The sequence below is a fragment of the Desmodus rotundus genome, chromosome 10, assembly GCF_022682495.2.
Source record: "Desmodus rotundus isolate HL8 chromosome 10, HLdesRot8A.1, whole genome shotgun sequence".
In the NCBI taxonomy this organism is placed as follows: domain Eukaryota; kingdom Metazoa; phylum Chordata; class Mammalia; order Chiroptera; family Phyllostomidae; genus Desmodus; species Desmodus rotundus.
In genome coordinates this window covers 8,270,760-8,288,851 of record NC_071396.1, presented here as the reverse complement: position 1 = coordinate 8,288,851, position 18,092 = coordinate 8,270,760, and the positions used below count along the sequence as shown (strand labels likewise).

At 40.6% G+C, this 18,092-nt stretch overlaps 1 protein-coding gene across 18 annotated transcripts in view; it reads right to left on the bottom strand.

Annotated features, from left to right (window-relative positions):
- Window positions 1-18,092, bottom strand: part of LYPLAL1 (lysophospholipase like 1) — a 133,778-nt gene that overhangs the window by 45,600 nt on the left and 70,086 nt on the right. For 17 of the 18 annotated variants that reach the window (XM_045184434.3, XM_045184437.3, XM_053912479.2 and 14 more), the window contains 3 exons: window positions 17,630-17,729; window positions 7,904-8,073; window positions 3,274-3,389 (listed from right to left, as the gene is read on the bottom strand). In XM_045184434.3, coding sequence (XP_045040369.2) covers window positions 3,274-3,389; window positions 7,904-8,073; window positions 17,630-17,729 — 386 coding nt within the window. Of the gene's footprint in view, window positions 1-2,159; window positions 2,502-3,273; window positions 3,390-7,903; window positions 8,074-17,629; window positions 17,730-18,092 lie in introns of those variants that run through there. The other variant, XM_024576107.3, reaches the window with a different exon arrangement.

Sequence of the window (18,092 nt, the reverse complement as noted above, 5' to 3'; positions counted from 1 at the left end):
CGGAGATCCGCAGTGCGACCCATCAGAGGTGCGAGCGCAGCACGAACCACCGGAGGGAGCAGAAGGCACAGCTACCGGGGGTCACAGACGGCCAAGGGACCTGCGAGTTGTCAGCCAAAGAGTGAAAGCTCACACTCCAGCTGAGTGTGGCCCTCAAGGGCAGGCTGCTTCACAGCCGGGCGGAACCAGCCCTGCAGCAAACACTGCTTCGCCCCACCTGAGAAGACAAAGGTATAAAGTCCTTAAAGTAAAGAAAGAAAGAAAATCCCCATCAACCTAGAATTCTATACAGCTTTCAGAGATAAAGGAAAGATAATCCCTGTTCAGACAGGCAAAAGGTGGCCACACTGAACAGCAGCAGAGACCTGCACTATATCATAAATGCACTTTTTCGGGCAGAAGGAAAATGGTACCATATGGAAATCTGAGACTATGTGAAGGAATGGAGAGCAATGGAAAAGGAAACTAAATATATGGGTAAATATAAGACACTGAAACGTGACTTTAAAAGAGTGACAACATTACAGGCCGTAGAGGATCTGATTTGAAGACCTTCTGCAACACTACAGGAATCGGGTCAGCGGACCCTCGGCACCAGGAGAGAGAATGACTCCAGGGAACACAGGGGTCCAGAATGTACCGCGCATGAGCGGGAACAACTGAACCGCCAACGCAAGGGCGGGTCGTGGAGAACCGAGAGCCTTTTCAACAAGTGGTGCTGGGATAACTGGTTGTGCAAAACATGCACCTTGATACTCTTAACATATACAGAAGTTGACTTGAAATTGCCAAAGACTAAATATGAGATCGGACACTACACAACCTGCAGTAGAAAAGACAGAAGAAAAACCTCAGTGACCGTGGCTTTCTTAAGACTTCTTAAATATGACATTAAGAAATTCTACGCAGCAGAGAGAAAGAAGGAGCTTATACCCTTTGCAATGGCACGGATGGAACTGGAGAGCATCACGCTAAGTGAAATAAGCCAGGCGGTGAGGGACAAATACCATATGATCTCACCTTTAACTGGAACATAATCAACAAAAGAAAAAAGCAAACAAAATATAACCAGAGACATTGAAATTAAGAACATTGTAACAATAGCCACAGGGGAGCGGGGACGGGATAGTGGGGAGAGGGGTCTATAGGAGCTACTATAAAGGACACAAGGACAAAATCAAGGGGGAGGGTAAAGGTGGGGGAGGGAGGTGGGACTGGCTGGGGTGGGGTGGAGGGATGGGGAGAAAATGCAGACAATTGTAACTGAATAAAAAATTAATTTTAAAAAAGAAATATGAATAAAAAATGAATAAACTGAGTTTCATCATATTAAAACCTCTTGAATTATACTGGTAAGAAAAAATGCAAGCCACAGACTAAAAAAAACCTGCAAAAAATCTAACGAAGGATTAGTACCCCCCACCTCCCCCCAAAATAGTATCTAGCAAACATAAAAACCCTTATAGTGCAATAAGACAAACAGCCTAATAAAAACGGGCAAAAGAACTGATTAGATATATCACATCATCAAAGAATGTACACAGGCCACAACCAGGCACATAAAACTGCTCAGTACAGCGAGTGTTTAGGAAAACACACAATGCCCCGCACCGCCCAGAACGGACAGGCCTGGAAACACGCGGTGCACGTGGGTGAGGCCCTGGGCGCATCTGGGACTCGCAGCCGAGGGTGGAGGAGCGGAGCAGCCATCTGGGATAACGGAAAGCGTGCTCCCCGAGGACTCCAGCTGTTGCTGGCGAGGCTTTGGGGAGGCCTTCCGTCTCTACCCCTGTCATCAAACACCAGTACCAGCTCCTCAGGCCGCTTATTTATCAAGCTCTGGTGATGAGCAAGTGAGAGCTTGTGAACTTTATAAACTTGGAGTATTAACGTTACTGTGTCAAAAACTACATAAACATGAGTATCTTTGGAGAGGTAATATAAAGAAAGCGGTAGGAAAGAGAAAATAATCATATTTTCTTGTTGTCCTTACTTAAACTATTTTGAACTATTTCTTAAAATTATTTAATTACTTAGGTCTACAAATATTTACAAATGTATGTGAAAATATACAGATGTTTGTCTAAATTAATGTTTACCTTGACAACACGCTACTACTGTCTATGGTGCTAAGAATTACAATAACAAGTAAGTCAGTAAACTGTTGATATTTCTTAACATTTTAATTGTCACCGATCACATTATACATTGGCAAAGTCACTCTTCTCAGACATTCCGTGGGTGTGAACAGGACCCCTGCTTTACTCACAGACCCTTCCCGTCTCTCCCGGGAGCTTTTTGAGAACCCAGGACCGGAGTCTTTCCAGCTCCCCGAGGCTGAGCTCATGCAAGAGCCCTGGGAAACTGTGGTAGTCCACGTGCACCCCCAGGGACTGCAACATGGTGCTCGTCTCCGCCCCCCACGAGGGGAGGACGAGCTCGTCGGCGGTCCCGTGACACTGGAACAGCTCAGGGAGCTTGCCCTCCCGCGTCTGAAGAGCCTGGAGAAGGGGACACGCAAGTGGGACGTTTGAGAGCGGTATTCGTGACAGTAGGGAGGGTGGGAAAACCCCAGTGTTACCGCTGAGTCCACATCTAAAGGGAACAAAGTGGTGGGGGTTGCTGCCCCCAGACACACTGGTGGGCCTGGCCGGGCGCAGCACCTTGCGGGCACTCAGGCCCCACTGGGCGTGACCTGCACTAACTCCACAGAGGACTCTGTCCAAAATGGTCTGGCATCTCCCAAAGAAACTGTGTCACTTGGGAAGACACACGCCTCTCACCCAGGGTGGAAGGAGGGAGGAACCCAGAGCGAGGAACAATCGGTGGGGTGGGGGGGCGGAGGGGGGATTACAGCCTCGTTCTCATTGCTGCACCTGCTGTTGCTACTGTCGGTAAGGAAGCTGCAACTCCGCGATAGGTCACATTCCCAAACGACACACGCTGTGACACTGCTGTCAGCACTGTGGCCCACGGTTCTGACTCTGTGCTTGACAGAAGCAACCTCAGCCATAACCGTGCACAGGCTTGACATGCATAAAGGATACACATACACCACACACTGTGGTCTTTATCCTTTCCCTGCGGCACCTTGCGTAACACTACCTCCGTACAGGACATTTCCTGCATGTTAATGACAAGCTGGGATAAACCACATGACTAATTTGGCCGTGAATGGTTATTACTTACCAATTTTGTTTTAGTTTCAGTGTGTGAATATTTCCTGTTTTTTTTTTTTTTTCCTGTTGTTCTTTTTTAAAAGCTCAAACTTACCTGGTAAACAGCAGAGGCTTTATTCAGAAAGCTGGAAAGTGCGAACACCCCCGCCACATCTCGATGATTTCTGTATGCCAAATGCATCGCCATGCACCCTCCCATAGAAAATCCTCCTAAAAGAAGCAAAATGCACCTCTCAGAAGAAGCAGAATACACAGAGCAATAATTCAGAACAAGGTATATGTATGCCAGTCCTCCATAAATATCTTTTTAAATATATGAAAACCTTCAAAGCAAAATAGCACCAATTCTGTCTACTTTAGAGCTCACGGAAAGAACGAGCTACGAGTAAATAACGCCGCCCCTCTGTGTCATCACTGGTAGATCTGTAATAAAAGGAGCTAGAATTGAACAAAGTCATCAATCACATTCATCAGGTGAAAGAACTGATGACTAAATGAGTCATAGTGTATGTTTTTAAATTTCTGATGTTCACGTACATTTTTTTGTACGTACGAGTTCTCACATGGCAATAGAACGAATAACATTAAGCCGAGCCCTTAGAGACCGTAAATTTGAATTCACTGCACCCTCCTTTATGGATGAAGGGAACTTAAGCCCCAGGGGGTTAGGTGACCCGCTGAAGACTGTGCCCCCAATTTCAGCTGTAAAGCTGGGACTTCGGAAATCAGGTTGCTTGCCACAGAGTTGAATGTACTCTCTACCATCTTCTGATATTTATTAAAACATAACATTTTATCTAGGGAAGGCAGGTCATATTATTTTGGCCCTGAGATCCAAATGTATGAGTAAAGATCACCAGCCTTGGGAATTTCAGATTTTAAGAAAGGGCCTAATATGTGAGTAATTACAGTGTATGATAAATACTACATCTGTGGTTTTCAGCGTATCGGAAGGAAATAACAGGGTCTCACCAGTAGCAGCGGCTCCCCAGGGAAGAGGACAACTTGAAAGGCTGTTTCAGAATGACCCCCAAACCACTCCCAGATGCAGATACAGCTAATTGGGGGTTCACAAATAAGCCTGGCAGGGGGGTAGGGAGCATAAATATCTTACAATTGCATGTGAACTTTGCATGTGTGCATCGATTCCCAAGCAAGTTAAAAGCCACGGGCATCATTACCCATGAGTCTGTGCGCTAATATGTCTTTGGTGTGCTCCATTAGGATACGAAGGGCTTACTGTAGAGAAGATTATTTCATTTCCAGTAAAACTGGACGGCTGAACAAGGAGATTTCCAGGGTTTCCGTCAAGTTTTGAAACCTGTTCTTTAACGCTTAATAATCACTTGTGAAAGTGAAAACAGCAAGGACTTCAAAATTTTCAGTTATTATTAATACAGAACTCTACTTTCAGTTTGGGTAAGACTCCGCATCTTTCAGAACAGACCGTTAGCCTTCCTTCATGTCCCCAGAATCGATCTTAGCAAATGCTCACTTCTACTTCCTTCACCTCTTCCAATCTGCCGACTTTTATAAAAGTCCAGGACATAAAGACAACATTCCCCAGACTACCAGGTTCACGTGAGCAGGGATTTTTTGCCTGGAACAGTGCCTGGCACATAGTAGGCGCTTAATAAATACGGAGTGAACAAGTGGACAAATGTCAACTGCAGTTCCATAAGGACATTTCTGCAGGGAGACGACTTTACGTCATCAGCCCGACAAGAACAACACGCAAAGAAAACACGCTCCCACACGGGGAGTATCGATGTGAACAAACACAACAGCATCCTGCAGGCACCCAACCCCTCGTTCATCTCTCCCAACTTACAAGGAAGAAAGACCTACTTGCTGAAATCTTACTACTTACAAATGTCAGTCCCTGACCCACTCGGACTCTCGGGAGGTAACCTGCCACTGCTCACCAGCTATCTTTGACAATGCAATCACCTCTAGTATAAGACACTACTATGAAAAGGCACTTTGTGTATTTTTTTTTCCCCAATAGAAAAGTTTAACACAAAGGACTAGTTATTTGAATTCAATTTCCATCTACATGTCTAAAATGCAATATAAAATATACAGTTCAATAAGTAAATACCAAATAGTAAACTCATTGTAGGTAATGGTTATAATGTATATTTATAGTTGCTGGCAAGGTATTAAAATGTCAAGAGTTAACATTTCAACATACATTTAAGATTAATGAGCTGAATAAAACATGTTAAAAAATAATAAACCCAGCTTTTATGAACTCCTTAAATAAAATAAAATAGAAACAATATATAAAAAACTATAGTGGGGAAAAAAAATAAGTTAATCTATCTGAAACAAAATGCAGAGGAAAAATACTTATATTTCAGGTTTACTCTCAATTGAACAGGATTTTAAAAATGTAATGAAGTCTGCCCTCCCTGCAAATTTCAACAACCCTTCCATTTAATTTATACAATTACCCTCCAGACTGAACTGTGATAAAGTCTCAAAGACTTGGGAATGCATATTTATTTGTATGTTTTCTCTCGGATAAAATGTACCGGATGAGCTGAACATTTATCATCTTCTGTGCGAGGCTGTGGGAAAAGCAGTTCCATTGCTTGAAAGTTCTGGTAGTTATCGAAGAGACATGAGCTGTTTAATTGATACATATATAAATTAAAAGAATGTCGAATGCTGTCACTCTTAAGTTTTAGCTCCAGGAAAGAACTGCAGAAGAGCCTTGTACAAGGTCGGAACAAGCGGCCCAGGAAATTCTGGTGGTTAGCTTACTCTTGGTAATTCCACTTATCCCTTCATTTTAATTTTTGGAAAAGACTGATATATAAGTATCACGTAAAGTGTTTCCACCATATGAACAGAAAGAAAGAAAATGAGTCATCTAAAATCTCACTACTTATACCTAACTTTGACATTTTTAAAAATTACTTTTCTGTGTAATACTGATTTGAAAGTCTTTCAAAAGATCACGAAACTCCAAAATTATAATTTTATTCATTGAACACACACTTACTAAATGCCTTCTATGTGTAGAGTATATACAGCATTTAATGGTTACATTATATTCATTCCTATCAACAGACCATAAATTCCTCAACCACTTTCCTCACGATGGTTGTTTAGGGCATCCATGTAAATTACTCAGGTATAACTCCAGAGGCACTCGCTTCTCGTGGCTTCCAAATTCTGGTAGGATGCTCATATGATCAAAATTCTTACAATCTGGTCATATTATTTGTCAGGTTCTATACATTCCAGATCCAAGTTAGACCTAAATTATATCCATTGTCTCTTAACAAATTATCACCACCTAGTGGCGGGAAAGGGAACCTCATTCTGTACAAAGTTCTTGACTGAGTCAATGGCTCTGGGTTCCAGTCCCAACCCTACCTTACATTAGCCAGCAATCTCTTTGATTTTTAGTTTCATCATACCTGAAATAACAGTAAGTTCCCCTTTTATCCATTACGAGGACCGAGAGAGAGATTATATACGAAAACAACCTGTATAACTTGAATACTACTACATATGAAACATGATATTTAATGGCAATTTAAAGCCTGTCAAATGTAATGTAAATGCCAACCGTTTTAGTAGTATTACTACCACATATACTTTCTAAGCACAACAGTACACATGAGAAAAATGGCATGTACCTTTTCTACTTTAATTTTTCACATTACCCAGAAACATACCAGAAGGAAAGGAAGCGTTTCGACACAGACATTAACAGACAGGCAGACCGTACTAAGACAGTTTTTACATTCTGCACGCTGGACACTCTCACTGTGTCAATCAAACCGGAACAGACAGGATAATGTATATTATAATGTATATTAATAGTCTCTGAATACAGGACTTGAACCCAGGTTTCCTTTATAACTACGTTGGCAACATTGAGAAAGTAATTTAAAGGCATCATTTCATGGCCTGTGCTTCCCCTTTGGGCTTACCCTTCGTGGAGCTGTGTTGGGCAGAGACATATAAAAGGAAACAAACAAACTTCTTACGTCTGATGTTCTTCATGGAGAGGGGGTTCTTAGTTTAGTTTACTTCATTATTAATACAACTCATTATATGTTAGTTATATTCCAAAATAAAATCCCTTCACTGAAATAAACGTTCTGTACCATACACATTTGAAACATCCAACCTCATTTCTGTACGTATTATCGAAATAGACATATTCTAGTTCATGTATTTGATGACTACAGAAAAAAAGGGTATTAAGTCGGATAAAAAGCTTACATAAAGGCACATTATATCCCCTTGGAAACAGAGATCGCTAAAGTCATTTAACAAAGGTTTATGAATATGTTATTCCTGTGATATGAACTCTGAAGACTTTACTGTTCATAAAGTCAATGTTACATTTTGACCGTGTACTTTATCTTCATCATGGCAACAGCAGTTTAAACATATTTCTAAAACTTAGGCTAATTAAAATAAATTGTTTTAAAAGTGGAAATGAATAATCTCTTACTTGGAAATGAAACATGGGGTTCTCAAATTGTTAACATTAAAATGAAAGTGAATTAAAATTTCATGAGCTATTGTTTATGATTCTAATATCTTTGAAACCCTTAGTATGTAAAGTTTGTTTGAAACCATGAACAAGTCAAATGACATACAGGTGCTTCTCACTAACACTCCAAGTACATGCAGTTCAACATACAGGATTCAACAAAGGTGGAAAAAGTTTAAATCACAGTATTTGAAGGTCTTACCTACTAATATCCTACTCTTCTTGATGCCACTTCTTACTTCGTCGTCGATCAACCCTGTGAGCACCTGACACATTGCATTGATCGAGTCCAGGTGTTCCGGGCAGTCGTTGGATATTTTGAATCTGTCAAACCACACATTGGAGATTCCTCCTTTCATAGGAGTATAGGGTCTATTAAAAAGAAAACAAAAAAAGAGAGTAATATTAAAATAGATGTTTTAATCTCTAAAACATTCGTGTTTTGAATGCATAATTTCAATTTCCTCCAAGTTCTGTGAATTAAAAAATTCCTATTAATAGCATCATCACACACACGGCATTAACTCACCTGTATGTACACCGACTCCATCAACATTACTAATGCCAGTACATCTTCACACTCACCATCTTCCAAAATTCGTAAGGTCTCCAGAAAATCCTCACAGAAAATGGGATTTTATGTGTATATATAGTATGTGTGTTTACATTTTTTCTGCTCAATTCTTAAAAAATGATGAATCATGTCTTTTCTAAAAATTTCTTTAATTTTTTCCCTTTAATGTAAGAACCAATTATTTTAGTATTTACAGCTAACTGAATAATGTTTGTCCATGCAAAAAATTCAGTACCTCAAGAGTGGAAAACAGTTCACCAACGTGCTTCTGAAAGTTGGCTAAATTTGCAGCAGTCAGGTGTGGACGGCGAGCTAACAACTGAAGGGCATTCAGATAGAGATAGATCCTCCGTAGAACGGGACTGGCTCAGTTGTTTTTTTAAAAGAAGGAGTGGGAACTATCTGGGGTCTGCTCGGGGACCTTGGAATGAGAGTCTAACGGGACACACGCAAGCCTGGAAGTACGCAGCACACATACCCTGTACAACTGGCGTTGTGTGGGGGTCTCAAGTTGGGTGCTTTGTTGGACTTACATTTTATGTGATGAGATGCTGTGAATCGGGTGTCTTGTTGAACAAGGTTAATCTTATAAGACACTTTCCTTTATGTAGGGGTGGGATGGTTACGATGTTAGTGGATCTTAACCCATTCACTGTATATTCATACTCTGGAGCGCTCTGTTAGAGTGCCAGAGGCACCTGCCGTGGTCTGAAACGGACGCAAACCTCTGATGACCCCAGAGGCAAGAGTTCCTCCTTCCGCCACTACTGGGCCCCACTTTGGAGCTAGCTGTACACTCTCACCCTCCGAAGTCACTAGAGGGCCAGAGACTCCAGGTGAGATTTGCCAGTGAAAAATCCAGGGGAACCTCAGCAAATCCAAAGAGCTGGGCATATTCAATTCTCCTGTTATCCACTCCATCAAAAGGGCCCCCAGTCCATGCAGACCTGCCCTTGGGAAGCATGCAAGCTTTGGGACCCACGGCTGGGACCGCAGTGAGCAGGAGAGCTCCGCCATGGTCCTTCTGCATCCACTGGAGCAGCCAGGAAATCAAGAGGAAGACATCTGGGAAGTTTCTCAGGCAAACTGAAGGAAATCTGGAAACAAGAACTCATCCACACCGGATCTTTTTTTTAATTTACTAAAATAGAACCATGTTATAAACATTACTTTGCAACGGGATTTCTAAAATTTGAATGTGTTATTTCGAATATCCCGTAAGGCAGTACATAAAACCCTAAGATTTCTCCTGGTTTATGAAGATACATATTTATGTGTGTGTATGTGTTGTTTTGATGCTTTTCACATAAATTTTATTTAGTTTTTGCACCATTCCTCCTCTCCACTCTCACTGCCCCCACATTACCCTTCACACTACTTAAATCATTTTTATGATCTAAAATATATCCTTAATGTTTTTAAATGTGCATTAAAACATGCATCTTTACAGGATATTTTTTGGAGCACTATTGCTTTTCAAAAGTTAAAATAGCCTATTTGTTTTTCTTATGCACCTTTTCTCTTTTAATGATACCTCCTGGAAATCCTTCCCCGACACAGTTCCAGCCCATCCTTTGTAACACCTTATGACAAAGATGGCCCAGGTTTAGGAAGCCCTTCCCTTACTAATGGGCATTGGCCTGGTCCTCTGGTTTCACCACTGAGAATTCTGCATTACACATATTTGTATGTGCTTTTACATACTGGAACTTTTATGCCTAGGAAGGAGTCCAAAAGCAGGACTGTTGGGTTGAAAGGTATAATTTTTATCTTAAAAGATGTTTTAAAGTGCCTTCCTTAATGGCTATAAAAAATTAACCTTTCAACAAGAAAAGGGCAAGAATATCCTTCTGCCCAGAACACTGCTACCAATTGTTGCTGAACACTCAGTGCGGGGTGGGCAGGTGTGCTGGTAAATCACCCATTGTGAAATGGGCAAACCTGTTGAAAGAGTCTTCAAAAACAATTCACTGAAGCCGAATGCAGCCTCTCACAACAATGCCAGCTGGTACACTGATACAGATGGGTTCCTAGAACACTCACTTGGCAGGGGAAGCCTGTACTACAAGGGGCCTACCCTCCAGAAGATAAATTCCGGATTTTTGGGGGTCACCCTTCATATGTGTGATGAATGGACTTCTCTCCAATGCATCTAGAATGGTGCTAGTTCTATACTATTCTTGGGAAAATCAAGAAAATAGTACTCCAATCATTTGTGCTTTGGGATTGAGGCGAAGAACACGAGTTGAGAAGGCTTTCCTTTTGTTGGTCTACTGACCTACCCACCTACACTGTGTGAGGCTGCACTGACACCTGGGTACTGTGCATCCCCTCTCTCTGCCATCGCCTCCACCAGGCTCTTCCTCGGCTTCGCCCTGCCTATTTTCAGGAATCCATTCTCCTTTTCTTATTCAAGAAATCATCAAATATTTAGTGAATTTTTAAATAATTCCAAATAATTGTCCTTAGAAGTCCCAGTGGGACTTTAACTAGCATGCAGCATTGTCTGGGAGTTGATGCTGGACGACACAGGTCTGAGGGGGGAGACACGCAGACAGCCCTCCCCGGGACCCGCCGCCTTCTGGTCCCCACCGAAGGCTTCCCCTGGGCCGTTCTCACGGGGCCCAGAAGATAAAGCCCTGCGCCAGCTCTTTCCTGGGACTCCAGGGGAGCCTCGATGCTCCCATTCCTGTAGGCCTTCTGACCTCAGAAGCTGCTTTGCCCAAGAGGTGAATAAATTGGAATCAGAGAGAGAGAGAGAGAGAGATGACAGCATTTCAAGCCTCTCACATCCCAGAATCCCTTTCTCAGGATTAACTTTCTTCAAGTACTCGGAGTAAGAAAGCAGGTACTTTCTGCCTAGTATTAATGTCCCTGTCAGACAACATGACATTCCAAACTGTATTCCATTTGTCACAAAACCTCAGTGATCTTCTGAATGAAAACCGAATATACCACTCACTTTAAAGCTGAATTCGACAGTTACTCTCCTGAATTATTTCTCTTTCCCATCATTTTATTCTGCTCTTTCTCTAAGTGTTTATTTGTCTGTCTAAGCACTTAAATAAGGATGATATCATAGGCTAAGATATGAATCATTCTGGGAACTCAGCCATTAATTGGAAAAAAATGACATTCACTTTCCTTTCCGTCTCTGACAGTACCTTACTCACTCGGAGATAGATGCTGCACTGAGGGGCGGCCCGGTGTCAGTGTTCCTAACACAGTTGCTCTTTGTTCTAATATCTAAGAAAATTGAAATTCTGTTCCAAAAAGGTAGTTGGGAAAATTTAATGACACAAGGAATAATTGAGAACTTTTCTGTTCTGAAAACATAATCTCTTAAGATGTTAGGCTAACGTTTAAATGAAGTGCAAAAGTAAGACAGTTTTTCAAACAGCTAACAAACTGGTGCATGTGTTAGCCTCATTTACCTTCTTTCTCCAACACATCACTTGATTGGCTGGTACAGAAGAACTCAGACACGACCGCAATGAATACATACGCTAGGCGAAGAACACCTGGTGGCTCCGAAACCAACCAACCAATCAAACCACTGCACACTGGTAAAGTATTAAGCTGAAATGAAATGCCCAGGGTTAAAAAAAGAGTTGACATTCAGCCTGATACCAAGTTGTGTTCTGATCTGTGTTCCCTGAAAGTCATAAAATCGAAGGTTGTTCATAACCTTTAAGATAATGTCACCTGGCTGTCTTCCCCTTTGACCTTGTTTGGTAGTGCTCCCTCAGTACTCACGTCCCCTCCTGCCTTCCTTCCAACAGGACAACCGCCTTACTGACCCAGGGGCTCTGCACCTGACACCCCCGCCCTCCCCTCCACCAGCCACGTTCCTGCATGGACAGCTCCCAGGGTCACTGCTGTCTCAGCTCAAGTTCACTTCCCCAGGGGATCCTTCCTTGTCGCTACAATTTAAAGCCTCCCTCCCTCCCACCCTGTGATGCACACACAGTCTCCCTATCCCATTATCCTGCTTAACTGCAGAATCTACCACGATTTCAGGTTAATATACTGAACTTCTCTCTCCCTGCTTCCGTGTGAGCCGCGGACTTCCCTCCCTCCCAGGGTGCCCCCGGGCTGGGAACAAGCATTCACAGAACGGCAGAGCTGGCCCCCATGTGTCACTTGGATAGTCTGTGTCTGCGTGAAATGACAACATCTAAAATTGTTTTACGTAGGCTTTAATTCTTCTAAAATCCACACTGTGATTTCTAGGAAAAGGTCAAATTTCTTTTTTGTTGCTTTTCCAAAAAAGAACGTTCCTAAGAAAACAAGTTTTCACGTACCAATAGGTATTTAAATAGGCACTTAAAATGCTTACCAAACAAGTAGAACTAGTTCTACACAACGGAGGTTTTTAGCAGTGAAGTGTGCCTGTAGCACAGATCTGCCGGTGCGGGGAAATGGGCCCCCACACTGTGCTTCAGATGGAAACCTTACACCATAGACTAAGTATGGATTCATTGTTTACTGCACCTGAGTCACAGCGTCTGGCCCTTTAGACACTTTGGGGGGACTTAATGAAAAATATAAACATGTACTTCACGTGAAAAAATAGTGAATGAAAAAGTAGAGGTACTATGCAAATCTTAATTACCTTTAGAATTTTTCAAAACACCAAGAGAAACTATATATCATCATATAAATTATTAATGGCTGTTATTATTTTTAAAATGGAAATTCTAATAGTAAACCCAAACCAAGAAAACTTCTAATTACAAATACAATTAAAGTATGTCATAGAAACGAAACCATTTATTGAGCACGTCAGTTAAAGAGTCCAAATTAACATAATGAAAAAAATGAAGCAATATTTTCCATTTAAATCAACGCAGCAAGCTAATTGCTGACTTTTGCTTAAAATGCCCCCAACTGAGCCGATTAAACATATCTATTAAATAAGGTTGAGGTAAAGGAATACCTTACAGCTAAAATGGCAGTTTACAATCTAATCAAAACATACTGATACGCTGTACAGACCACAACTGGGTGAGGGTATAGCCTGGTGCTCTCCTCTTACATTCTTTCAAACGCCTATGACTCGAAAGCAAAAATCGCAACCTTGTTTGCATTTTTAATGTTTGCAGACAAAATATATAGGACAAGTTTAACATAAAGAGGGGAGGATGAAGAATCCTGTATGGCTGTAAGGTTTCTACATTTTGTGTGAAGTGGTAAAAAACAAACAAACTAGGTAAAAAGTTTGATATATTTATCATATATATATATATATGACATATATACACAAGGTATATATATCTTGCAATTCCTAAAGCAATCAGGAATAAAATAATAAATTAAAAATGGAGTATTAAAAAATTCAAATAATCCCAAGAAGAAATGGAAAGAGAAAAAAGAAAAAAAAAGTAGATATATTCAAACATATCAAGTTACATTAAATGCAAATGGTCTAAATAAATCACTTAAAAGAAAGGGACTATTTAGGCTGGTTAAGGGGGAAAAAAGCACAAATAGATGTTGTCTGTAAGAATCCCATTTTAAGTACGATATAAATAGGCTAAAAGTAAAAAGAAGGAAAAATACACCCTAAGTAATGCTCATCAAAGAAAGCAGAGGAGGAAAAAGATGCGCTAGGGGAAGAGTGAACATGGGAAAGCAGGTGCATACGGTCTTGTTATTGAACAAAGTACGTGTGCAGGCATCACCACAAACAAGGTGACCATCCTACAAGATGAAAGCAGCTATTGACGAGGAAGACCAATAATCCCACGCAGGCGCGCACCTAGGGATGGCACTTAAAAACACAGAGAAAACCGTCAGAACTGAGGGAGGACACAGACGAATCTACGAGCGCAGTTGGAGATTTTAATACTCACTCGTCAAGACCTAATAGAACAACTTACAAAAAGAGTGACTATGCAAATACGAAATTTGAGCAATAGCATAACCACCTTTAACTACTGGCAGTCACAGAATTCCATACCCCAAAATGTACATGGTGTAGTCACCAAGACAGACCACGTCCAAGACCACGACACACCTGTGGCAGCATCAGAACTCTGAAAGGCAGAGTGCTTCCTCGGACAATGAAGAGATGCAAGACAAACCAAGACGAACCAAGACGAACCAAGACTCGCAATCTCTAGTCAACGGAGACCTGGTTTGTACTTAACAATGAAAATACTTTATTAGATCTCACAGTTATCTGTTACATATTACATGAAGTTTCTGATTACTCTGAGAGTCTGAGACATCTGAAATTCAAGCTTGGCCATGTCTGCATTTCTTGTAAAACGAAAGAAAAATAATTTCATAGTAATGTTGAAATACATTTTCTATTGTTAAAATATTAAACCAGTCTTGCTTACTACACTGTTCATAAAATCCCTCCAACATTTAGGAAATCCTAAGCCGGAAGTTCTGCAGCCATTGGCAGCCTTTGATCAATGACTCTTGGTTTCCGATACGGAAAAGGGCCAGCGAGACGCAGCAGAGCCATGGAAGGTGCACGCTGCTGAACGTTCCACATAAAATAATTCTGCTAGGTCAGTGCAGGGGTCTGGTGTTTCATTTGAAAGCATATTTTGCAAACTTACTTAATTTGTATGTTAGTAGCAAACTAACCGGCATTATTATCCTTGATTACATGTTTTATTTCACAGTTTTATTTGACGGGGCCTGATCAGGGATAGAGGCCTGACATGTAGCATTAGACCATATAGATCCTTCCTATAGTAAAAATACATATACACTCTTTCTGAATATTTCTGAAAAGCTCTTGAGTTTCAGAATAGGAAATTACAAATTATACTGAATTGTGAGGTCTTTATGTCTTCATTTTAGGACTCTTAGAACCAGTGAAAACAGGAAAGCAAAACTTTACAACTCCATGCTCACAAGAGTGAATTTGAGACTAGAAAGGCTTTTGAAGGGAAGTGGAATTTTGCTTTTAATGTTTCTGACCTAAGAGTAATTAAGTCTAAAAATAAAGGAAGCCCAGTACATAAAGCCCTGTTCTTAGGTGCAGTCCGACTTCTTTTTGTATTGATTCAAAGACAATAATGTCTTTCATACTTTAATTACCTCAGATATTTATTTTTCGAAAATGTAAACAGCTGACCACACTGCAACATTTTTTGCTGAAGGAGAAACAAGGCACTAATGGCATGTGTGGGAAAAAGGTGTAATTTAAAGCGGGGTTTCTCCAGCTAGGCACCCCGAGACTGGAGCTGGACAACTGTTTGCGGAGGGGCCGTCCCGCGAAGTGGAGGATGTTTAGCGGCATCCTTGGCCTCTGCCCGCTGGATGCCAGTAGCCTTTCACGCTGCCCTTCCTCCCAGTTGTGACAACGAAAAATGTTTCCTAACATGGCCAAATGTTCCCTGAGGACCATCATCTCTGCTTGAGAACGAATGGTTTAAATCATTTCATGAAAAAGAAAATCTTACAAGTTCCAGAACTGTTTCTCATGAGAAATTTAAGTCACAACGATATGATGCACCACAGGGGACCCCAACATACTATACTGGGAACTCCTCTTTCAGGGTTAATACTATGCTGGCTCTAGCCACATACAGCTACAGAGAAATAAGAAACGGGGCTAGTGCAACTGAAGAACTAAACTTTTAATTCATTAATTAATTAGCATTCAAATTCTCATGTGCCGTACATGTAAAATACACATCAGATTTCAAAGATCTGGAATGAACAAAAGAATGTAAAATAGCACTTTAATAAGTTTATATTGATTACATGTTGAAATGATAATATTTGGGATTGAATGGGTTAAAGAAAATATATTATTGGAGTTAATTTTACCTGTTTCTTTTTGCTTTTTTTTAATGTGATGTCAAGAACATTTCAATTTGCTTATGTAGCTCATATTACGTTTCATTGGTTAGCAAGGTCTAAAATGTTTGATGACCTGTCCAAAAAGCTGTTGACTAGGAAAATGCATACGACCAAAGAGTTACTATGAAATATTAGCAACCAGTATTAGTCCAGTGAAATGTTTCAATGATTTATTTTACTAAGTCACAAGAGCACCCACAAATGATATTGCACCTAGTGTGCACGGAGAATTCTGAGCTCTCCGAAGTGTCTCTGGCCTCCAGTTCGACATGCACTGGTCTGGAGTTCCTTTGGCTTTGGTGATGGCAGGAAATGCACCAGCTGAAAAGTACTGATTCCCAGAATCGTATTTCCAATGCTCTTCCACTCATTGTCATCCTACAGTCACGTCTGCATTCGGGCTGAAGTGGGCTTGTCCTTCCCTCCCCACGTTCTCCTTCCCAACTTCACTGCCCTAAAACCCACAGCAAAGAACAAGCTCTCCTGCCATTTTCAAAGACAGGCAGCTTCCAGCACAAATGTAACCCATTGGTCCTTGGCTCGCTTACCCGTACTATCCAACTGCTACACTCCTCTAGAATTATATTAAAATAACAACTTTTTTGAATCTTAAATCTTACAAGGAAAGTATCGTTTTATTGTTCTACCTCTTTCAAGTCTATCGACTGAGGTGAGTAAAATCTTAGTAGAGTGTATATAAAAGTCCTTGAAGATCTGTCTGCTTCTCCCGAATACTCAGTTAATAAAAAATAAAGCAGAGCATTTGCATAAGCATACAGTGTGTTTATAAGAATGACTCAAGAACAGATCATGGAAAATCAGGTTGGGTTGCATAGCTCAGCACACATTTTGCTCACACACACACACACACACACACACACACAAAGAATTTGTAAGCCCCACTTCAGAGCATGTGTTCAGAATAAAAGAGACTATGCAGATGCTAACTTAATAATTATAAAAAGCAGTTTGACTTCAAAACTATACTAATCTCATGATTGGGCATTTTGTTAAGTGTTCTTACAGGCTGTCTAATCAAAATATTTATTAACTAGCCAATTCCATATTCCTAAAAGCTTATTAATATTATTTCTAAAACCTTTTAAGTGTTGAAAGAATGCCACAAAACCTTTTTCCTGAGATTATAACTCTGGCTTAACTAAATTATGAGAAAGATTATGCTCGGTAAAGTCACCAGTCTCTCTTTGGGATGCAGGAGGGGAACAAGGCAGCTTGGAAAGGGAGCAACATGCAGGGCCAGAGGGGTAGGTCCCATAGGCCATGCGTGGGACAAAGGTTACGAGTTCTGGGGAATGTTTTACCAAGAGGAAGAAAATGCCTCACCTGGCAAAACTCGGCCCAACAGTGTAATTGCAAGGAAAAAAAAAAAGCCGGGGGTAAAAATACCCCGATTTAAAATATTTTAAATACAGAATTAAGCTTAAAGAACATCTAGCTGGTACATCTATTTATATGTTTTATGTCAAAGATTTACCCTGAGCACTGAGATCAATTAGTACTTACCTGGGAGGAGCTGTTGGATAAATGATTTTTATGTGCTGGAATGTTAAATCTTGATTTAAAACTTGCTTGATCCAGTTTCTCAATCCTTGTCCAGAGTCACCTGATGAACCACAAAATCTAGATTAACATAAAACATTTTGACAATACAGTGTATTTAAGAGCAGTCTATAAATTTCATGTCATACAGAGGATGGAACAAGGAATAAAAAAAACTCTCCATACTTATAAATAACTGCACAGAAACTGATTTTTCAATATGAAGTGATTGGGAACCAAGAGGGAGAAATAACTTTGATTATTTTACTCCTAACTTCACCATTGATCACTTTAAAGACCTTGTTTGTTTAAAGGAACAAATAAATGAAGTAAATCAATTTTTCTAAATAAAAATTCTATTTTTTTCTGATTTTAAAGTTATTTCTTACCTTTACTCTTAGAACTAGTATATTTCTAAAGTGCTTAT